We start from the raw sequence: 17,258 nt of genomic DNA on the forward strand, positions 1-17,258 counted from the left end.
GGCTCAAACCACCCCAGGCGAGAGCCATCAAGGCCAAGGCTGGACCTCCCGTGGGTCTAAGGCACAGGGCAGGGGAGGGCCAGCTGCAGGCAGCCAGCCCAGGAACGGCAGGGCAGCCAAGGATGGGGCCCACTGAGACCCAGGCCACCTCCCTCAGAGCCACCCCAGCCCTCAGTCTCAGTGCAGGTGCCTACCAGGCCTGCTGGAAAACAGGGAGACAAGTCCCAGCCACTGTGCTTACACACCCTGGCCCTGGCTCTGCCCGCACGCTCGGTCCCTGGACTCTGCCTGGACTCTGCCCGCACGCCCCGGCCCTGGACTTTGCCCAAACACCCCAGCCCTAGACTCTGCCTGGACTCTGCCCGCACGCTCGGCCCCTGGACTCTGCCTGGACTCTGCTCACACACCCTGGCCCTGGACTCTGCCTGGACTCTGCCCGCACGCCCTGGCCCTGGACTCTGCCCGCACGCCGTCCCTGGATTCTGGGGGCCAGTGCGCCATCTCTGGTGCCACCAGGCCAAGTGAGATTCTGTCTCTTACAACCGCAGCAGCCTGCGGGCCTGGGCAGGAGGAAGCAGGTCTGAGAAAGGTACCTGCTGTTGTCTGCAAGCCCGGCTCCCCAGGACACAGGCTGTGAGCGAGGCAGGGGGCCACACGAGGGCTCTGCCTCTCCAGCGAGGAGACCTGTGGAGGAACAGAGAAGAGAGTTCAGAACCCGCTGTGGACACCACAGCACGGCACCTACCACCAAGCACGGGTCATAGCCTGGCTCCAGAGTGACCTCAGGAAATGGGGTATCGTGAGCTGCCCCCAAGGGCTATAGAGGGGTCATCGAGTGTGACCAGCATGCGGTCACTGAGCAACTCCTCTTCTGCTCCTAAATCTAAGCATTCTGGAGCAAATGCGTGGAGAGAAGGCACCCTGGGGGAACGCAGACTGAGGGTGCAGCGACGTGGCTCACGCGCAGCTCTGGAACCGCGTGCCCTCATCTCCAGGTGGGGGACCCAGGGGGACTATGACGAGCTGGCACAGCCGGCGACCAGCCGCGGTTCTCGCTGGCCCGGGACAGAGGGCCCCAGGCCCACACACAGCTCTGCGGCACACGCCCAACCAGCATTCACCGACAGCCATGCCTGACACCACAGCCACTTAACAGGGTCCCGGCCTCTAGGAACTTAGTCTTCAAAAGGCAAACAGATCCTGGAGGAATCTGGTGACCCCTCCAAAAGTAACCACAGAGCTACCAAATGATCCAGCAATTAATTCTACTCCGAGGCATATACCTGAGAGAACCGAAAACATACGTCCACACTGAACACGCACGTCCACAGCAGCATGATTCACAACGGCCAAAGGTGGAAACACCCAACGCCCATCAACGGGTGACAGAGCCACACACGTGTCCACCCACACGCTGGAGCACGACGCAGCCGTGAAGAGGAGCGAGGCCCTGACACGGCTGCACGTGGACGGAGCTGAACACACGACGCTCAGGGAGAGAAGCAGACACAGAAGGACACGCGGGGTGTGACCCCATGGACGGGAAACGTCCAGAACAGGCAGATCCACAGACAGACAGCGCGCTCGGGGGTGCAGGGGCCGGGAAGGGGACGAGGGGTGATGCTGACGGGGACAGGGCTGCTTCTGGGGATGGAATGTTCTACAACCAGATAGTGGTAATCGTTTCAAAACTTTGTAAACATGCTAAAAACCACAGAATTAAACACTTCAAATGGGTATATTTTGTGCTATATAAACATACCTCGAATTTTTCAAAAAGGCAAACAAAGCATTATACCTGCTCCCATTATCACGATGTTCAAAAGTTTATAAGATAAAGATACTAGACTGATGTCTCCCACAAACCTAAGCACAGCCTCCTCAGCAGAACACTAGCAAACTGAGTCCAGCGCCGCACGGAGAAGACGGGACACTGCGGCCACCAGGGATGCACTGCAGGGACCCACTGCAGGGACCCACTGTAGGGACGCAAGCCCGTCTAACATCCTGCAGTCAAGGTGACACATCACATCAACAGAGTGACAAACAAAACCACACGGTCATCTCTGTAAATGAGGAAAAAGCACTTATCAAAACCAGCCCCCTTTCAAGACAAAAACACCCCATAAACTAAGGACTGGAGGGAACTTCCTCACAGACAGAGGGCATGTCCCCAAACCCAAGCCAACGCGGTCCCTACGGGGAGGGGCTGGACGTTCCCCAGAGCAGAACAGGACAGCGACGCCCCTCTCACCATCTCTCCTCGGCACAGTCCTAGGGCTCCAGTCAGGGCGGGAAGGGAAGCAACAGGAACACAAACAGGGAAAGGAGGAGTAAAGTGGCCTCTTTCTCCAGATGAGATGATCCTGGCATAGAAGACAGCAAAGAACCCACTAAAAGCCATCTGAACGAATAAATGAGCCCAGCAAGCCTGCAGGACACAATATCAACACATAAAAATCAATTTTACTCTCACGCACCAAGAAGGAACGATCCAGGAAGGAGATTATGAAACACACACACATTTACAACAGCATCAAAAAGAATAAAGTACTTAGGAATAAATTCAGCAAAAGTTCAAAACTTACACTCTGAAAGATACAAAACATGTTGAAAGAAATTAAAGACCTAAGTAAATGGAAAGACATCCTACAATGAGAGCTGAGAAGACGGCATAAAGACGTCAACACTCCCCAGCAATCCACAGACTCAACGCACGCCCCTCAGAAGCCCGGTCGGCTTCTACGCAGAAACTGACAAACCGTTTCCACAAATCCCAGGGAAACTCAAGGCACTGAGAACCACCAAAACCACGCAGAAACACAGAAGACCACCACCAGACCTCGAAATTACCACAGAGCCAGCCCTGACGGCCTAGTGGTTAAGGTTCGGCGCTCTCACCGCTTCGGTGGCCCGAGTGCGCTGCCTGGTCGTGGAACCAGACCACTCGTCCGTCAGCAGCCTGCTGGGGCGGGGGCTCACGCAGGACTTACAAGTGGCATATACAACCACGCACTGGGGCTTTAGGGAAGAAAAAAACTACTGCAAAGCCACAGTAATCCAAACAGCGTGACACTGACATAAAGCTAAACATTTAGATCAAAGAACAGAACTGAAAGTCCAGGGGAAAAACCCACACCTTTACAGTCTAGTGAATTTCAACAAAGGTGACAGACAACCCAGTGGGGAATGACCCGTCTTTTCAACAAGTGGTGCTGGGAGAACTGGAGACCTACCTCACACCATATGCTAAAATCAACCCAAAACGGACCAAAGACCTGACACATAAAAGCTAAAGCTATAAAACTATAAATCTCTTAGAAAAAAACACAGCAATAAATCTTTGTTACGGTGGACGAGGCAAGTTTCCTAGATTAGACACCAAAAACATAGCAATAAAATATAGATAAACTACACTTCAGCAAAATAAAACAGTTTTGAAAGAACACTATCAAGAAAGTGAAAAGACAACTCACAGAATGGAAGAAGACATTTGCAAATCACAGGGCTGGAAAGGGTCTCCTCCTTAGAAGAAAGAGCTCTTACAACTCACTGATAAAAAGGTAACCCAACGTAAAAACGGGCAAAGCATCTGAATAGACATTCCTCCAAAGAGACGCACAAACACAGCATGTGATAAACTGCTCAACGTCCAGGAGGCACAAGGAGACGGCACTTCATCATCACAGAACGGCCTCCCAGACCATAACAAGGGCTGGGCAGACGCAGGCGCCCCGGGCAGGCACGTACAATGGAGCAGCCACTGTGGAAAACGGTCCAGCAGTTCCTCCAAAAGCGACACGCAGCATTCCCGTCCGACCCAGCAATTTCCCTCCTCAGCAGACACCGAAGGGGCTCAGAGTAAGCCACCCAAAATACGCCACTCCAGCACAAGCACTGTTTTGAGCTGAAGGCATCTGAGAAAAGCAGACACTGGATGAGCCCCCTGGGCCCCCATCCGCATGAAAGCCAACCGCAAACTCATGAGGGGGCCCCGTTCCCACAGAGGAAGGGGGCACCACCTCACCCCGGGGACCAGCCGGCACATACAGGCCCTGCTAGCCAGCCCCCATGCCGACCTGCCCACGCCCGCCTCCTGGAAACTCGGCCCTCGTCCTCTGCCGCGTCCTCCTCTGCAGGCCTAGCACCCTCTTATCAGGACTCTGGAGAAGCCCCAGTTCCACCTGCCCTTCAGCTTACTCATCGCTGAGCTCATAAACTCAGCGTGTTTCACACTCGTGAATCTGTCTTTCGTCCGTCTAAACCACAGGGCCAGAGCCAGAGAACCCAGGAGGGAAGAGGGAAAAGCGAGCTTCTCCTCCCCTCCAACACTCGGAGGGAAGAACACACACGTCCACACTGAAAGCTGCACACGAGGGTTCACAGCAGGATCACTCGCCAAAGCCAAGGTGGGAAGAACCCTCACGTCCACCAGCTGCGAAAAGACGAACCAAGACCACAGAACCCTGCACAGCCATGAAAAGGAGCGGGGCACGGACACAGCTACACATGGATGGACCTGAACACATGACGCTCAGGGAAAGAAACAGACACAGAAGGACACACAGCGTGTGATGCCATTGACGTGAAACGTCCAGAACAGGCAGATCCACAGACAGAGAGCAGGCTCGTGGGGGCCAGGGGCTGGGGGCGGGGGGGGGGGGGGGGGGGTGACGACTAAGGATGCAAGATTTCTTTTGGGGCAGTGAATGTTCTGAAATTGACTGGTGATGGGGGTACACTCTGTGAATATAGTAAAAACCATTGAATTGTACACATTAAAATGAGAGAATCGTACACTATGTGAATTATACCTCAGTAAAACTGTTTCCCAAAAAACAAATTAGACTATTTAATACAATAAAGTTTAAAAATTTAGAAAGTAAAGTTCTTCCTCACTGGGTCCTCAGAAAACCTCAAAAGGTTGTATAATCATTTTCTTCATAAGAGGAACAAGGGACTCGAACCTCAGAGAAGTCAAGGCACTCACCCAAGCTCACACAGCAATAAGCAGCACAACTATAGACGCAAACTCAGGCTCTGTGGCTCCAAAACCCTTCACAGCCCATGAGCCCACGTGGAGCATAAGTGAAAGTACACGCACAGAAAGCAAAGCTGCCAGAGAGCTGGGAGGCAAAGCTGAACCTGGGCACTGCAGTGCGCGGGCGGAGGCTGGCAAGGACCAGGTGGAGAGACGAGGACCAAGCCTGGCGGGGGAGGAGGCACTGGGTGGGTGGCCTCGCCAAGTGGGGAGTGTCACCACCCCACAGCTTTAGGCAGCTGAGCCCCGTGAGGCAGGAGGCTAGGAACGCAGAGACAGAAAAGGGGCCAGCAGCCAGGTGGGGCCGGGGCAGCAGGGCCTGGAAGCGGGCAAGGAGTGCAGGGCACCTGGTGGCCGTGGAGCATCTCGCGCCCCGTGCTTGGGGTCAGCCCGTGGCCCAGCAGAGGCACCCTTACCTCCTTCCAGGAAACAGGAGGCTGCCATCAGCACGCAGGCAGCCCTGCAGAGCCACCACGAGCGCGGCCCCAGGGCCAGTGCCCCAAAACTCCTCTGAAATCGCGTGGCCCCCCAGGACCCTCTCTGGGCTCCCTCTCCCACCCCAACCGGCTTTCCGTCTCCTGCAATCCGTGGGGAAACCAAGCGAGCCAGACTCGGGAGCTTGTCCGTCAGCGCGGCCTTGGGGAGGCGGTCTACGGCCTGGCAGGGTCTCTGGCTGGGGCCCTCGCCTGCCCTGCTGTCTGAACAGGAGGTGTGCAGATGAGCGGAGAGCAGCGGGGTACAGCACAAAGGGCAGCGACAGCGCAGCATCTCCCAGGAGGCTCCGAGCAGCCTGCTCCCACGGGGCCTAGGACCCCCAAGTTCATTTCCAGGCGACTCTGAGTTCCTCAACACCGACCCGGGAACAGACTTCACAGATTCCCCCTCCCCCGCCCGAACGTTGACTTCCAGGAGTGAGCCCACTGTCAGCGTGGGCTTCCCAGGGGTTCTCCTTCCACTTGTTCAGAACACTCAGATGTTTCCATCAGTCAGAGCCCTCCGTTGTGCAGACGGAACAAAGGAGAAATGGGGAGCTGGCTGAGGGCATCCTGGGAAGACGAGTCAGGGCAGGAGTCAAAGGAAAGAAAGCAATGTTCTGGAGACCAGGTCCGAGCAGACAGGCCCAGGCTTGGGGTCCAGTCAGGCCTTGCGGGTGGCGGCGGCAGCAAGCTCCTCAGTGGGAGCTGCCCGTCCTGTCTCGGGTGGGCCTCACCTCTCAGGCGCAGAGGTCGCTCCCAGGTGAACGCAGAGGCAGGAGTCCTCGCCCTGGGGCAGCGAGCGTCAGACTCCTGCCCACCAGCCTCCCGAGCTCAGCCCCTAAGGACGCCAGGCAGTTCCACTGTCCAGATGCCCGCACCCATAACCCAACCCCAGGCTCTGGGTGAGCAGACAGGCCTCCTTTCAAGAGGCGGGGTCCTGCACCCCCTCCCTGGCATCCAGCTGGACCTGTGACTAGTGGGAGGGACTCCACGTGACGCCCAGGGCTGTCACAAAGTGCAGCTCAGCATCCCCCTGGGGTCTGCTGGGACTGTCACTCCCGGAACCCAGCTGCCATGCTGCGAGGAAGCCCAAGCCACAGGGAGAAGCCTGTGCAGGTGTCCCAGCCAGCATCAACAGCCACGCCTGGGCCAGGAGGCGCTTCTCCCCGGCGGCCCCAGCCCCTGCCACTAGGTGACCACATGAGGACCCCAAGAGAAAACTGCCCGGCTGAGCACAGTCAACCCCAGAACCAGCAGAGAAGAAAGAAACGGCTGCTGTTTCAAGACGCCGAGTTTCACGGTGACTCCCGATGCAGCGGCATCTCCGCCACACCCAGCTGAGGCGCGTGGCCCTGCTGGACGGCCCAGCACTTCCCTCCTCCACGCGACTAACGCCGACCGTGAACCTGCTCTGGGCCAGGCGAGGCGGCAGGTCAATCGAGAAACAGGTTCCGCCTGTCTCCACCCACACGAGTCACCAGTCTGGCTGGGGATGCAGACAACAACAAGTGGACACGGACAGTACTGAGCGGACAAGGTGAGATGGGGAGCAGCCCGGTCCCCCCAAGGGTGCAGAGGGCACCAGGAAGCAGCAGGGGCCCAGGGGGCTGGGGCGGGCAGGGGGAGACCCTCGGGACCACACCACCGGCAGGGGGTCACGGCAAGGAGATGCGCTTTATCCTAAGGACAGCGGAGAGCCACGTCTTCTGAGCAGACAGACAGAGTGCCCAGCTTTTCCAAAGACTGACCTGGCGTCCGTCTTCTCTCGGGTGCTGATGGCTATTTTGGCGACGACAAACAGCACGCAGATGACACCGAACGCGCAATGCCAGCTTAGAAGCGCCCTTTAAGCTGAGCCCGCTGGTCATCAGCGATCTTACAAGGCTCAGCTTCTCCGTGAAGTCACAACCAAGATCTCACGAAGCCTTGCAGCTCTTCCTATTCAGAGACGAGGACACCACGCTCGGAAACGTCCAGCGACCTGCCCAAGGTCACGCAGAGTGATGGCTCCAGAGCCGCAACAGGTCTGCGGGCAGAGGCTGGCGGCGGCCTCGCATCTGGCCTCTGCGCACGCGTTGGTCCGTCACTGACCAGCCTCTCTGAGCCCTTAGGACAGGCATGGCCAGGTCTCTGCTCCCCGTGAGACCCTCGGGGCCTCGAAGGGAGCGTGGCCCACAGGCTCTCTCTCAGGAAATCAACTGGATTTACTCCCAGGACCCAACCCCAAACCCTCAACAGGGGTGACCAGGGCACCCCGTGCCTGGCTGCCGCGGGGGTTCTAGGGGCTCAGCGCCACGCAAGACAGGGTCAATAGACAAGCCTGGCAGCCCTCAGGGAGGCTAGGTGAGGCGTCCACCCGTCCATCTGTGACACACAGCTCCCTGCCAGGCTGAGTGCTGCCCAGAGGCCACCAAGCGCCCAGGAAGAAGGCACCTGTGCCCTGAGCCAGGAGCACACACTGACACACACACTGACCGTCACGCCCTGCTGGGCCATCAGGAGATGGGTCCTGCCTCCCACCCCCGAAGCCAACCACCACTGAAGCCTCAGTTTCCTTCAATGTCCCCTAAAAAAGCAGGGCCAACTCTAGGAGAAGCCTCTGGATCCAGCCACCCAGCGTAAGGCGGGAACTGGCTGGTGAGGTCTGGCCTCGCACCCAGGGGCCCACACCCCCTGTGGCGCCCGTGCAGGGCCCGCTGTTGCCCCCGAGGAGGTGACTGGTGGGAGAGAGGGGCAGGGCCGCCCTGCACACACCTACCCATGCTATGCTCAGGCCCAAACTCTGGACGCAGCCCGCGACGAGGCCAAATATCGCGGGAACCTGCTGCGCCTCCCTGGGTGGGGACCTTCTCCTGTGGCCTCAGGGGCCTCACCCACTGGACGAGGATCACTCACTGAGCCCGGGGACCGGTTTGGCGACCCCAGACTGAACGGTGGGCACTAAGAGCCGGTTCACAGAGCCCCTGGCACGTGCATCGCCTGCCTCACCCCCACTGGGCCCTGGAGGTGAAAGCAGGTCCGCGCTCTGATCCAACGTCCCAAAGTCAGAAAGCCCTCGAAGTGAAAACTTTCACCCCCCGGCCGGACCTGGAGTGAAGCTACTCGGCGCCTGTCTGCCCCGGACGGTCCCGGGCGCGTGGGATCGGGCATCGTAGCCCCAAACCCGCGGGTCCTCCGATCGGGAAAACTCCGACCCCAGAACTCAGCGGCCCCGGGGTTTCGGGTAAGGGGCCTTGGGCGCGATCGCGGACGGAGAAGTCACTTCCAGCGCCGCGAAGGCCGGTCCGCCTCCCCGGGCCCAGAGCCCCGCGCCGCCGGGTCCGAGTTCGAATCCGCCGGGGGGCGACCCCGCTGTACGGGGCGCGCGCGGGACGCGGGGTCCACCGGGGGCGCGGGAGAGGGGCGGCCGGCCGGAGAGGCGCCGGGCGAAGTTGCGGGACCGGGTGGCCGGCGCCGGGGCCGGGGTCTGGGCGCCCTCACCCCGCCCGCCCCCAGGCCCCCGCCCGCGCCCGTCCGCCCGCGCATGCGCGCCGCGGCCCGCGATGTGGCGGCGGGAGGGCCGGGGGCCGCCGCGGAGCCCGCGCCTCAGCTCCCCCGGCGCGGCGCCGGCCCGGCCTCTCCAGCCGCCACATCGCGGGCCGACACGGCCGGGCGGGCGGGGGCGCGGGCGGGGCGGACGCCGGTTCCCCCGGCCCGCTCACTCACCTCCGCCATGGCCGTGTGTGCGCGGGAGGTGGCGGCCGGCCGGGAGCCCGGATGCGGGGCCGCGCGCTCATTGGCTGTCGCGCCGGGGGCGGGGCGCGGGGGCGGGGCCTCGGGGGGCGGGGCGGGCGGGCGCGTAGTAGGTGCGCGGGCGGGCGGGCGGGGATGGAGGCGCCACCGCGGACCACTGCCCGGGGGCGGCTGCGGTCGGTGGGAATCCGGCGCCTGGTAGCCGCCCCTGCGCGGGGTACGCCGGTCCGGTTCCTCCATCTCAGTCCCGTGGCCGATGGCATTAGTACCCCCTGTTACAGATGAGGAAACTGAGGCCCGACGGACATAAGTGATAGAGCCGCGATCGAAGGTTCCGGAACTAAAGCGTGGTTCTGGAACTTTCTGCACTTCACCAGTGACGATGGATGTAGGGGGCCCAGGAGTGGGCTGGGGCACTTGGACAATGCGCCTTGAGACACGCGGCCGCCCTGGACTCGGGGCCGCCCACCGCCGGGCGGCAGGAGGGTGGGCGCGAACCCAGGCCGCTTGGCTCTCAGGGTCGTTGTTGTTATCAGTCAGTTAAGTGTGTATGGACCGGTGCTGTTCTGAACCAGTGCGGGCGCTGGAGGACGATTTGAACAACAGTCCCAACGGGGATTCGCCACATTTTAAGTTTCAGGCTCACAAGTGCTAGGAGCGCGGGGCAGAAGGTGCAGAGAGCGAGCAGGAGGCAGCGCGGCCCAGCAGGACTAAGGCGGCGGCTGGGAACGAGTTGGGACGGAGACGCCACCAGCATCCCTGAGGGATTGAGGGCGGGGAGAGCGTCGAGGACGGCCCTGATTGCTGGCTTGCACAAATTGGAGGCGGGGCGGGGGGAGGGGGGGGGGTGGTGTGTGCCTGCTGAGGCCGGGAGGAATGGATCTGGGGAGTCGGGGGACTCCCGGCCCCTTTCCTTTACTGGCTGGCAGCCACCCGGATGCTGAGAAGGGCACCATGTTTCACGGTCGGTAGGAAAGTGTTGCCCCAGCCCCTGAGACCTGCCAGCGGGATGGAGCCGCACCCCTGCCCTCCATGGTCACATCAGTCAGTGAGCCCCCACTCCTGGTGTTGGCTTACACCGTTTCAATTGGGGGTTCAGGCCCTTGTGGCAGAGTCCTCACTGACATAGGGAACAGTTGGTCATTCATTCATTCAATTAATCAATCAATGTCGCCACAGCCCTTCCTGGGTGCTGGACAGCCAGGGGTCCAGGGAAGCTGAGAGATGCATGAGCAGCTATGAAGAGAGGGGGGCTCTGTGTCCTAACAAGTGGCAGCAACTGAGCAAAAGGGCCTGAGTCCTGGGGAGCCAGAAAGGCTCCTGGGAGAGAAGTTTGACAAGAACCTCCCAATACATGTGAAATGCGGGGAGAAGGGGATTCCGACGAGGAGAAGGATGTATCCAAGGTCTGAAGGTCTCTCCTCACAGACTGATCCTCAGTTAGAGAGGAGAAACGAAGCAGCCTTTCAGCGAAGTGTCAAAAATTAACGTCACTAGTGAGGGGCGGTGCCCTGAGGAGGACACTGCGTCACCTAATCTGGCCGGAAATGCACAACCTGCATCTGAGGAAACTTCAGACAAGCCTCAGAGAAGGAATACTCTCTTAGACAAACCAAAAGAAAGGATTGTGCTCTTCAAAACTGTTGATGCCATAAAAGACTGACCCGTGGACACCTTCCAGACACAACAGCTAAACGTGAGACCTGGTCCTGGGCTGGATCCGAGGCTCAGCCGAGAAAATTGAAATTCAGCTGTAAAGTATTGCATCAATGTGAAGTTTACTGAAGTCAGTAAGTGTTCTGTGGTTATGTAAGAGAAGATTCTTATTCTCAGAAAATTCACACCGAAGTATTTAGGAGTTACCATAGGCTGAATGTATGTGTACCCCGAAAATCCATTTATTGAAACCTAATGGTTCCAACGTGATGGTATCAGGAGGTGGGACTGTGGGAGGTGATTAGGATGCGGGGGAAGAGGCCTCATGAATGGGATCAGTACCCTCATGGCAGGGGCCCCAGAGAGCACCCCGCCCCTTCTGCCACGTGAGGACAGTGAGAAGGTGCCGACTGGGAACCAGCAAGCGGCCCCAAGTCACCAGACTCCAAATCTACCAGGACCTCAATTTGGACTTCCAGCCTCCAGACTAAGAAATACATTTCTGTTGTTTATAAGCCACATGGTCTATGGCAGTTTGTTAAAGCAGCCTAAACGAACTGAGACAGAGTAAGTGCCATGAAGTGTGCAACTTACCCTTAGGTAGTTCAGAAGAGTGTATTTTATATCTATAGAGTCCACGGGGAGAGAGAGAGAAACACAGACACAGAGAGAGACAGAGAGAGAGGGTGCAATGATAAGCCATGCGGTGAAATGTTAATAGCTGAATCTGGGGGAGAGTGTGGATACTTTTTTTACTATACATATTCTTGCAATTATTCTGTAAACCTGAATGATTTTCAAATAAAAAGTAAAAGAAAGAAAGCTAAGAAAATAAAAAGCAGTGTCTGCACTGAGCCGTAGGAGGAAAGGAGGGGCCGCAGCAGGGGCAGCGAGGGGGCGCGGAGACTCCGGGGAGCACGGTGTTCGCGGGACCGCGACGGAGCCAGTCCCCCCATCGGGCTCTCTGAGCCCAGTTTTGACAGGAAGCCAACAGCACCGGTGGGCTGACAGGGCATCAACCCCTCAGCGTGGGGGCCTGAGTCACCCACCAGGGAAGCTTGGAGACCAGCCTCGAGGGTGTCTGAGAGCGTGTGGCGGAGCCCAGGATGGTGGCCTCAGCTCCTAGGCAGCAGTGGGGGGCTGTAGTTCATCCCGCTCAGCTTCTCCTTGCGGGTTCCCCCCAAGGACGTGTTTCCAGAGCACACCATGGAGGCGAGCGGGTCAGGGGTGGACCGTAGTGGCTGCCCAGCTGCTGGGAACCTCGTTGGCCGGTGGCTCTCAGCCCCGTCTGCCTTTTGCTGCAGAGGTCTGCCTCGCCCAGCGTCGCCCTCCCTCACGGAGGCTGCGAGCACCCGGGGGTGGTCGTGCAGATGTGTGAACACCTAGAACCTGTGACCACAGGGGACGACGGTCAGGCTCCAGAGCTCCCCACGGGATCAGCCGAGACGGCGGTCACAACTCACTTTCCCTCCGTCGGGTCCCACTTCCTTCACGGCCCGCGGGGCTGACCGCAAGGGGATCCCCAGAAATCCTCCTGCCCCGTAACCTCTGTCCCAGACTCTGTTTGCCGGGGATGCCACCTCTGACACAAAGCATGAGTCATATTTTGAAAGGTTCAAAAAGCAGGCAGAAGAAGGAATACAAGTTGAAAGTGTAACAAATATGATGAACTAAGACCAAATATTTGTGCGATCAGGAGATGCAGAAAGGCAAAACTCAGAGGGACTCTCAGAACGGACCGCAGGGCGAACGCCAACCACGCACTGTGCACGAGGGACCAGCGAAGGCAGAGCGAAGGACGCGGAACCCTCCGCCAGCACACCTTCCCGTTTACCAGTGTTCTGGAAAATTCAGCCTATGGGCAGAGACAGAGCCACGGTGCCAGGGCTGGGGATGGAGCACCGGCTGACGGCAGAGCCGCTGGGGGTTTGGGAGCAAGGACTCGTGTGTCTGTGTTGTGGTGCCGGTTACACCCCCGCGCCTGTGTCCGTGCTGCAGAATCACACCAGAAAAAGCGTAAATTCTCCGTGTTGTATCTCAATAAAGCCTGCCACAACAGCACTTGTGCCACGCAGTCCACACACTTCTTTATTAACTCCTTTAGTCACGAGACAATAATTAAACATAGACTAAAGTTGAAGTTTTGTATTGCGGTCATATTGGCTTATAACATTGTGTAAATTAAATTTCAGGTGTGCATTATTATATTTCAGTTTCTGTGTAGACTGCGTCGCGTTCACCACCAGTAGTCTAATTTTTATCTGTCGGCATACGTATGTGCCCGTTACCCCTTTCGCCCACCCCAGTCCCCTTCCCCTCTGGTCACCGCTGAGCTGTTCTCCTCACCTGTGTGCTCATCTTCCACATATGAGTGAAATCATGCGGTGTTTGTCTTTCCCTGCCTGGCTTATTTTGCTTGACACAAGACCCTCAAGGTCCATCCATGCTGTTGCAAATGGCATAAATTTGTCTTTTTTCTGGCTGAGTGGTACTCCATTGTATATATGCACCACATCTCCTTTATCCGGTCATCAGTCGATGCACTTGCTTCCACATCTTGGCTGTTGTGAATAGTGCTGCAGTGAACACAGAGGAGCATAAATCTCTCTGAATTGTTAATTCCGTGTTCTCTGGATAAATACCCAGTAGTAGGATAGCTGGGTCATACGATATTTCTATTTTTAATTGTTTTGAGAAAGCTCCATACTGTTTTTCACAGTGGCTGCACCAGTTTTCACTCCCACCAGCCATGTACGGGGGTTCCCTTCTCCCCACATCCTCTCCAACACTTGTTTCTTGTCTTATGAATTGTAGCCCTTCTGACGGGTGTGAGGTGATATCTCACTGTATTTTTAATTGGCATTTCCCTAGTAATTAGTGATATTGAATGTCTGTTCGTGTGCCTGTTGTCCATCTGTATGTCTTCTTTGGAAAAATGTCTGTTCATATCCTCTGTCCATTTTTTGATCAGCTTGTTCATTTTTTTGTTGTATGAGTTCTTTATATATTTTGGAAATTAACCCCTGGGTGGATATATGATTTGCAAATATTTTCTCCCAGTTGGTGGGTTGTGTTTTCATTTTGTTGATGGTTTCCTTTGCTGTGCAGAAATTTTTAAACCTGATGTAGTCCATTTGTTTATTTTTTCTTTTGTTTCCCTTGCCCGAGTAGACATGGTATTCAAAAAGCTACTGCTAAGACCGATGTCCAGGAGTGTACTGCCTGTATTTTCTTCTGAGAGTTTTATGGTTTCAGGGCTTACACTCGAGTCTTTAATCCATTTTGAGTTAACTTTTGTGTGTGGTGTAAGATAATGGTCTGCTTTCATTCTTTTGCCTGTGGCCGTCCAGTCTTCCTAAAACCATTTATTGAAGAGACTCCTTTCTCCATGGTGTGTTCTTGGCTCCTTTGTCAACAATCAGCTGTGGGTAGATGTGTGGGTTTGTTTCTGGCCTCTTGATTCCGTTCTGTTGGTCTCTGTGTCTGTTTTTCTGCCAGTACCGTGCAGTTTTGACCCCTGTAGCTTTGCAGCATATTTCGAAGTCAGGGACTGTGCTGCCTCCAGCTTTCTTCTTTGTTCTCAGGATTGTTTTGGCTCTTCATCTTTCGTTGCGCCATATGAATTTTAGGGTTCTTTGTTCTATTTCTGTGAAGACTGTCATTGGGATTCTGACTGGGACTGCAGTGGATCTGTAGGTTGCTTTGGGTAGTATAGACATTTTAACTGTTTATTCTTCCAGTCCATGTGCACGAAATATCTTTCCATTTCTTGATGTCTTCTTTGATTTCCTTCAATAATGTCTTACAGTTTTCAGTGTGTAGGTCCTTCATCTCCTTGGTTAAATTTGTTCCTTTGTATCTTGTCCTTTTTGTTGCAAATCACACTGTACTCTCCACTTCACTTTCGGCTACTTTGTTATTAGTATACAGAAACGCGCTGATTTTTGTATGTTGATTTTGTGCCCTGTAACTTTGCTGTAGTTGTTATTTCTAATAGTTTTCTGATGGATTCTTTAGGGTTTTCTGTATATAGAACCATGTCACCCACAAATAGCGAGAGTTTCACTTCTTCATCGCCTGTTTGGATCCCTTTTATTCCTTTCTCTGGCCAAAACCTCCAGTACTGCGTTGAATACGAGTGGTGAGAGTGGGCACCCGTCTCGTTCCTCTTCTCAGAGGGATGGCCTTCAGTCTTTCCACAGTGAGTGTGATGTGGGCTGTGGGTTTGTCTATATGGCCTTTATCATGTCGAGGCACTTTCCTTCTATCCCCATTTTACTGAGAGTTTTTTGCTATCATAAGTGGCTGTTGCATCTTGTCAAATACTTTCTCTGCATCTATTCAAATGATCATGTGGTTTTTATGCTTCATTTTGTTAATGTGGTGTGTGCACATTGATTCATTTGTGGATGTTGAACCATCTCTGCATCCATGGAATAAATCCCACTTGATCATGGTGTACGATCCTTTTAATGTATTGCTGTATTCAATTTGCTAGTATTTTGTTGAGGATTTTTGCATCAATGTTCATTAGCAACATCGGCCTGTAATGTTCCTTTTTTGTGTTGTCCTTGTCTGGTTTTGGTATCAGGGTGATGTCGGCCTTGTAGAAGGAGTTAGGAAGCTTCCATTCCTCTTCAGTTTTTTGGAAGAGTTTGAGAGGGATGGGTACTAAGTCTTCTTTGAGTGTTTGGTAGAATTCACCAGGAAAGCCGTCTGGTCCTGGACTTTCATTTTGGGGGATGGTTTTGATTACTGTTTCAATCTCTTTTCTCGTGATTGGTCTATTCAGATTCTCTATTTCTTCTTGATTCAGTTTTGGGAGGTTATATGGTTCCAAGAATTTATCCGTTCCGTCTAGGTTATCGCTAGTTTGTTGGTGTATAGCTCTTCATAGTGCTGTCTTATAAACCTTTGTATTTCTGTGGTGTCTGTGGTAATTGCTCCTCTTTCATTTCTGATTTCTTTTAGTTTATTTATTTACTTTTGCAGGGAAAGAGTCACCCTGAGCTCACATCTGTTGCCAATCCTTATTTTTCCTCCCCAAACCCCGAGTGGGTGGTTGTAGATCCCAGTTGTGAGTCATTCAAGTTCTTCTGTGTGAGTCACCACTGCTGACAGACGGTGCCGCGGTGCCGCGACTGGGAAGCGAACCTGGGCTGCCAACATGGTGAGCAGCAAGCTGTGACCACCAGGCCGTCAGGGCTGCCTCTGGTTTTATGTTTGAGGCTTATCTCTGTTTCCTTAGTGAGCTGGCTGAGGGTTTGTCAATTTTGTTTGTCTTCTCAAAGAACCAGCTCTTAGTTTCATTGATCCTTTCTACTGTTTTTTTAGTCTCTATTTTGTTTATTCTGCTCTAATTTTTATTATTTCCCCCCTTCTACTGACTTTGGGCTGTGTTTGTCCTTTTTCTAGTTCTTTTAGGTATAGTGTGAGTCCGTTTATTTGAGATTTTCATGTTTGTTGAGGAAGGCCCGTATTGCTATAAATGTCCCTCTTAGAACCACTTTTGCTGGATCCCGTAAGAGTTCATAGGATGTGTTTCATTTTCATTTGTCTCCACGTATTTTTTATTTATCCTTTGATTTCTTCATTGATCTGATAGCTGTTCAGTAGCATGTTGTCTAGTCTCCACATATTTGTTATTTTTCCAGCTTTTTTCTTGTGGTTCATTTCTAGTTTCATTAAATTATGGTTGGAAAAGATGCTTGATATGATTTCAGTCTTCTTAAATTTATTGCGGCTTGCCTTGTTTCCCAACATATGGTCTAACTTTGAGAACGTTCCATGTGCTCTTGAGAAGAAGGTGTATTCTGCTGATTTGGGATGGCGTGTTCTATAAATGTCTATTAAGTCCATCTGGTTTTTCATTTAATTCCACTACTTCCTTGCTGACTTTCTGTCTGGATGATGTAAGGGGGGTGTTGAGGCCCCTACTATGACTGTGTTGCTGTGAATTGCTCCCTTTAGGTCTGTTAGTAGTTGCTTTGTGTACTTTTGTGCTCCTGTGTTAGGTGCGTAGATACTCAAGTGCCACGTCCTCTCGATGGAGTGTCCCTTTTATCTTTGTGTCCTGCCCCTCTTGTCTCTCTCTGCCTTTTTTATCTTGAAATCTACTTTGTCTGATATAAGTATGGCGACACCCGCTTTCTTTTGTTTGCCATTTGCTTGGAGTATCACCTTCCATCCCTTCACTCTGAGCCCATGTTTGTCTTTAGAGCTGAGACGTGTTTCCCGGAGGCAGCACATTGTTGGGTCTCATTTTTTAATCCATCCAGCTACTCTGTGTCTTTTGATTGAAGAACTCTATCCATTTACATTTAGAGTGATTATTGACATATTAATGCTGCCAT

General features: G+C 54.5%; 1 protein-coding gene across 7 annotated transcripts in view; it reads right to left on the bottom strand.

Annotated features, from left to right (window-relative positions):
• The window catches only part of MIER2 (MIER family member 2), a 30,686-nt gene extending 21,412 nt beyond the window's left edge, over window positions 1-9,274 (bottom strand). For 2 of the 7 annotated variants that reach the window (XM_070491007.1, XM_070491002.1), the window contains exons 1-2: window positions 7,266-7,497; window positions 594-684 (exon numbers count right to left, since the gene is read on the bottom strand). In XM_070491007.1, coding sequence (XP_070347108.1) covers window positions 594-684; window positions 7,266-7,385 — 211 coding nt within the window. In that variant the 5' untranslated portion in view covers window positions 7,386-7,497. Of the gene's footprint in view, window positions 1-593; window positions 685-7,265; window positions 7,498-8,275; window positions 8,300-9,222 lie in introns of those variants that run through there. The other 5 variants (XM_070491005.1, XM_070491001.1, XM_070491003.1 and 2 more) reach the window with 5 other exon arrangements.
• Between the last annotated feature and the right edge of the window lie 7,984 nt (window positions 9,275-17,258).

This window comes from Equus asinus, chromosome 20 (assembly GCF_041296235.1).
Source record: "Equus asinus isolate D_3611 breed Donkey chromosome 20, EquAss-T2T_v2, whole genome shotgun sequence".
NCBI classification, from domain to species: domain Eukaryota; kingdom Metazoa; phylum Chordata; class Mammalia; order Perissodactyla; family Equidae; genus Equus; species Equus asinus.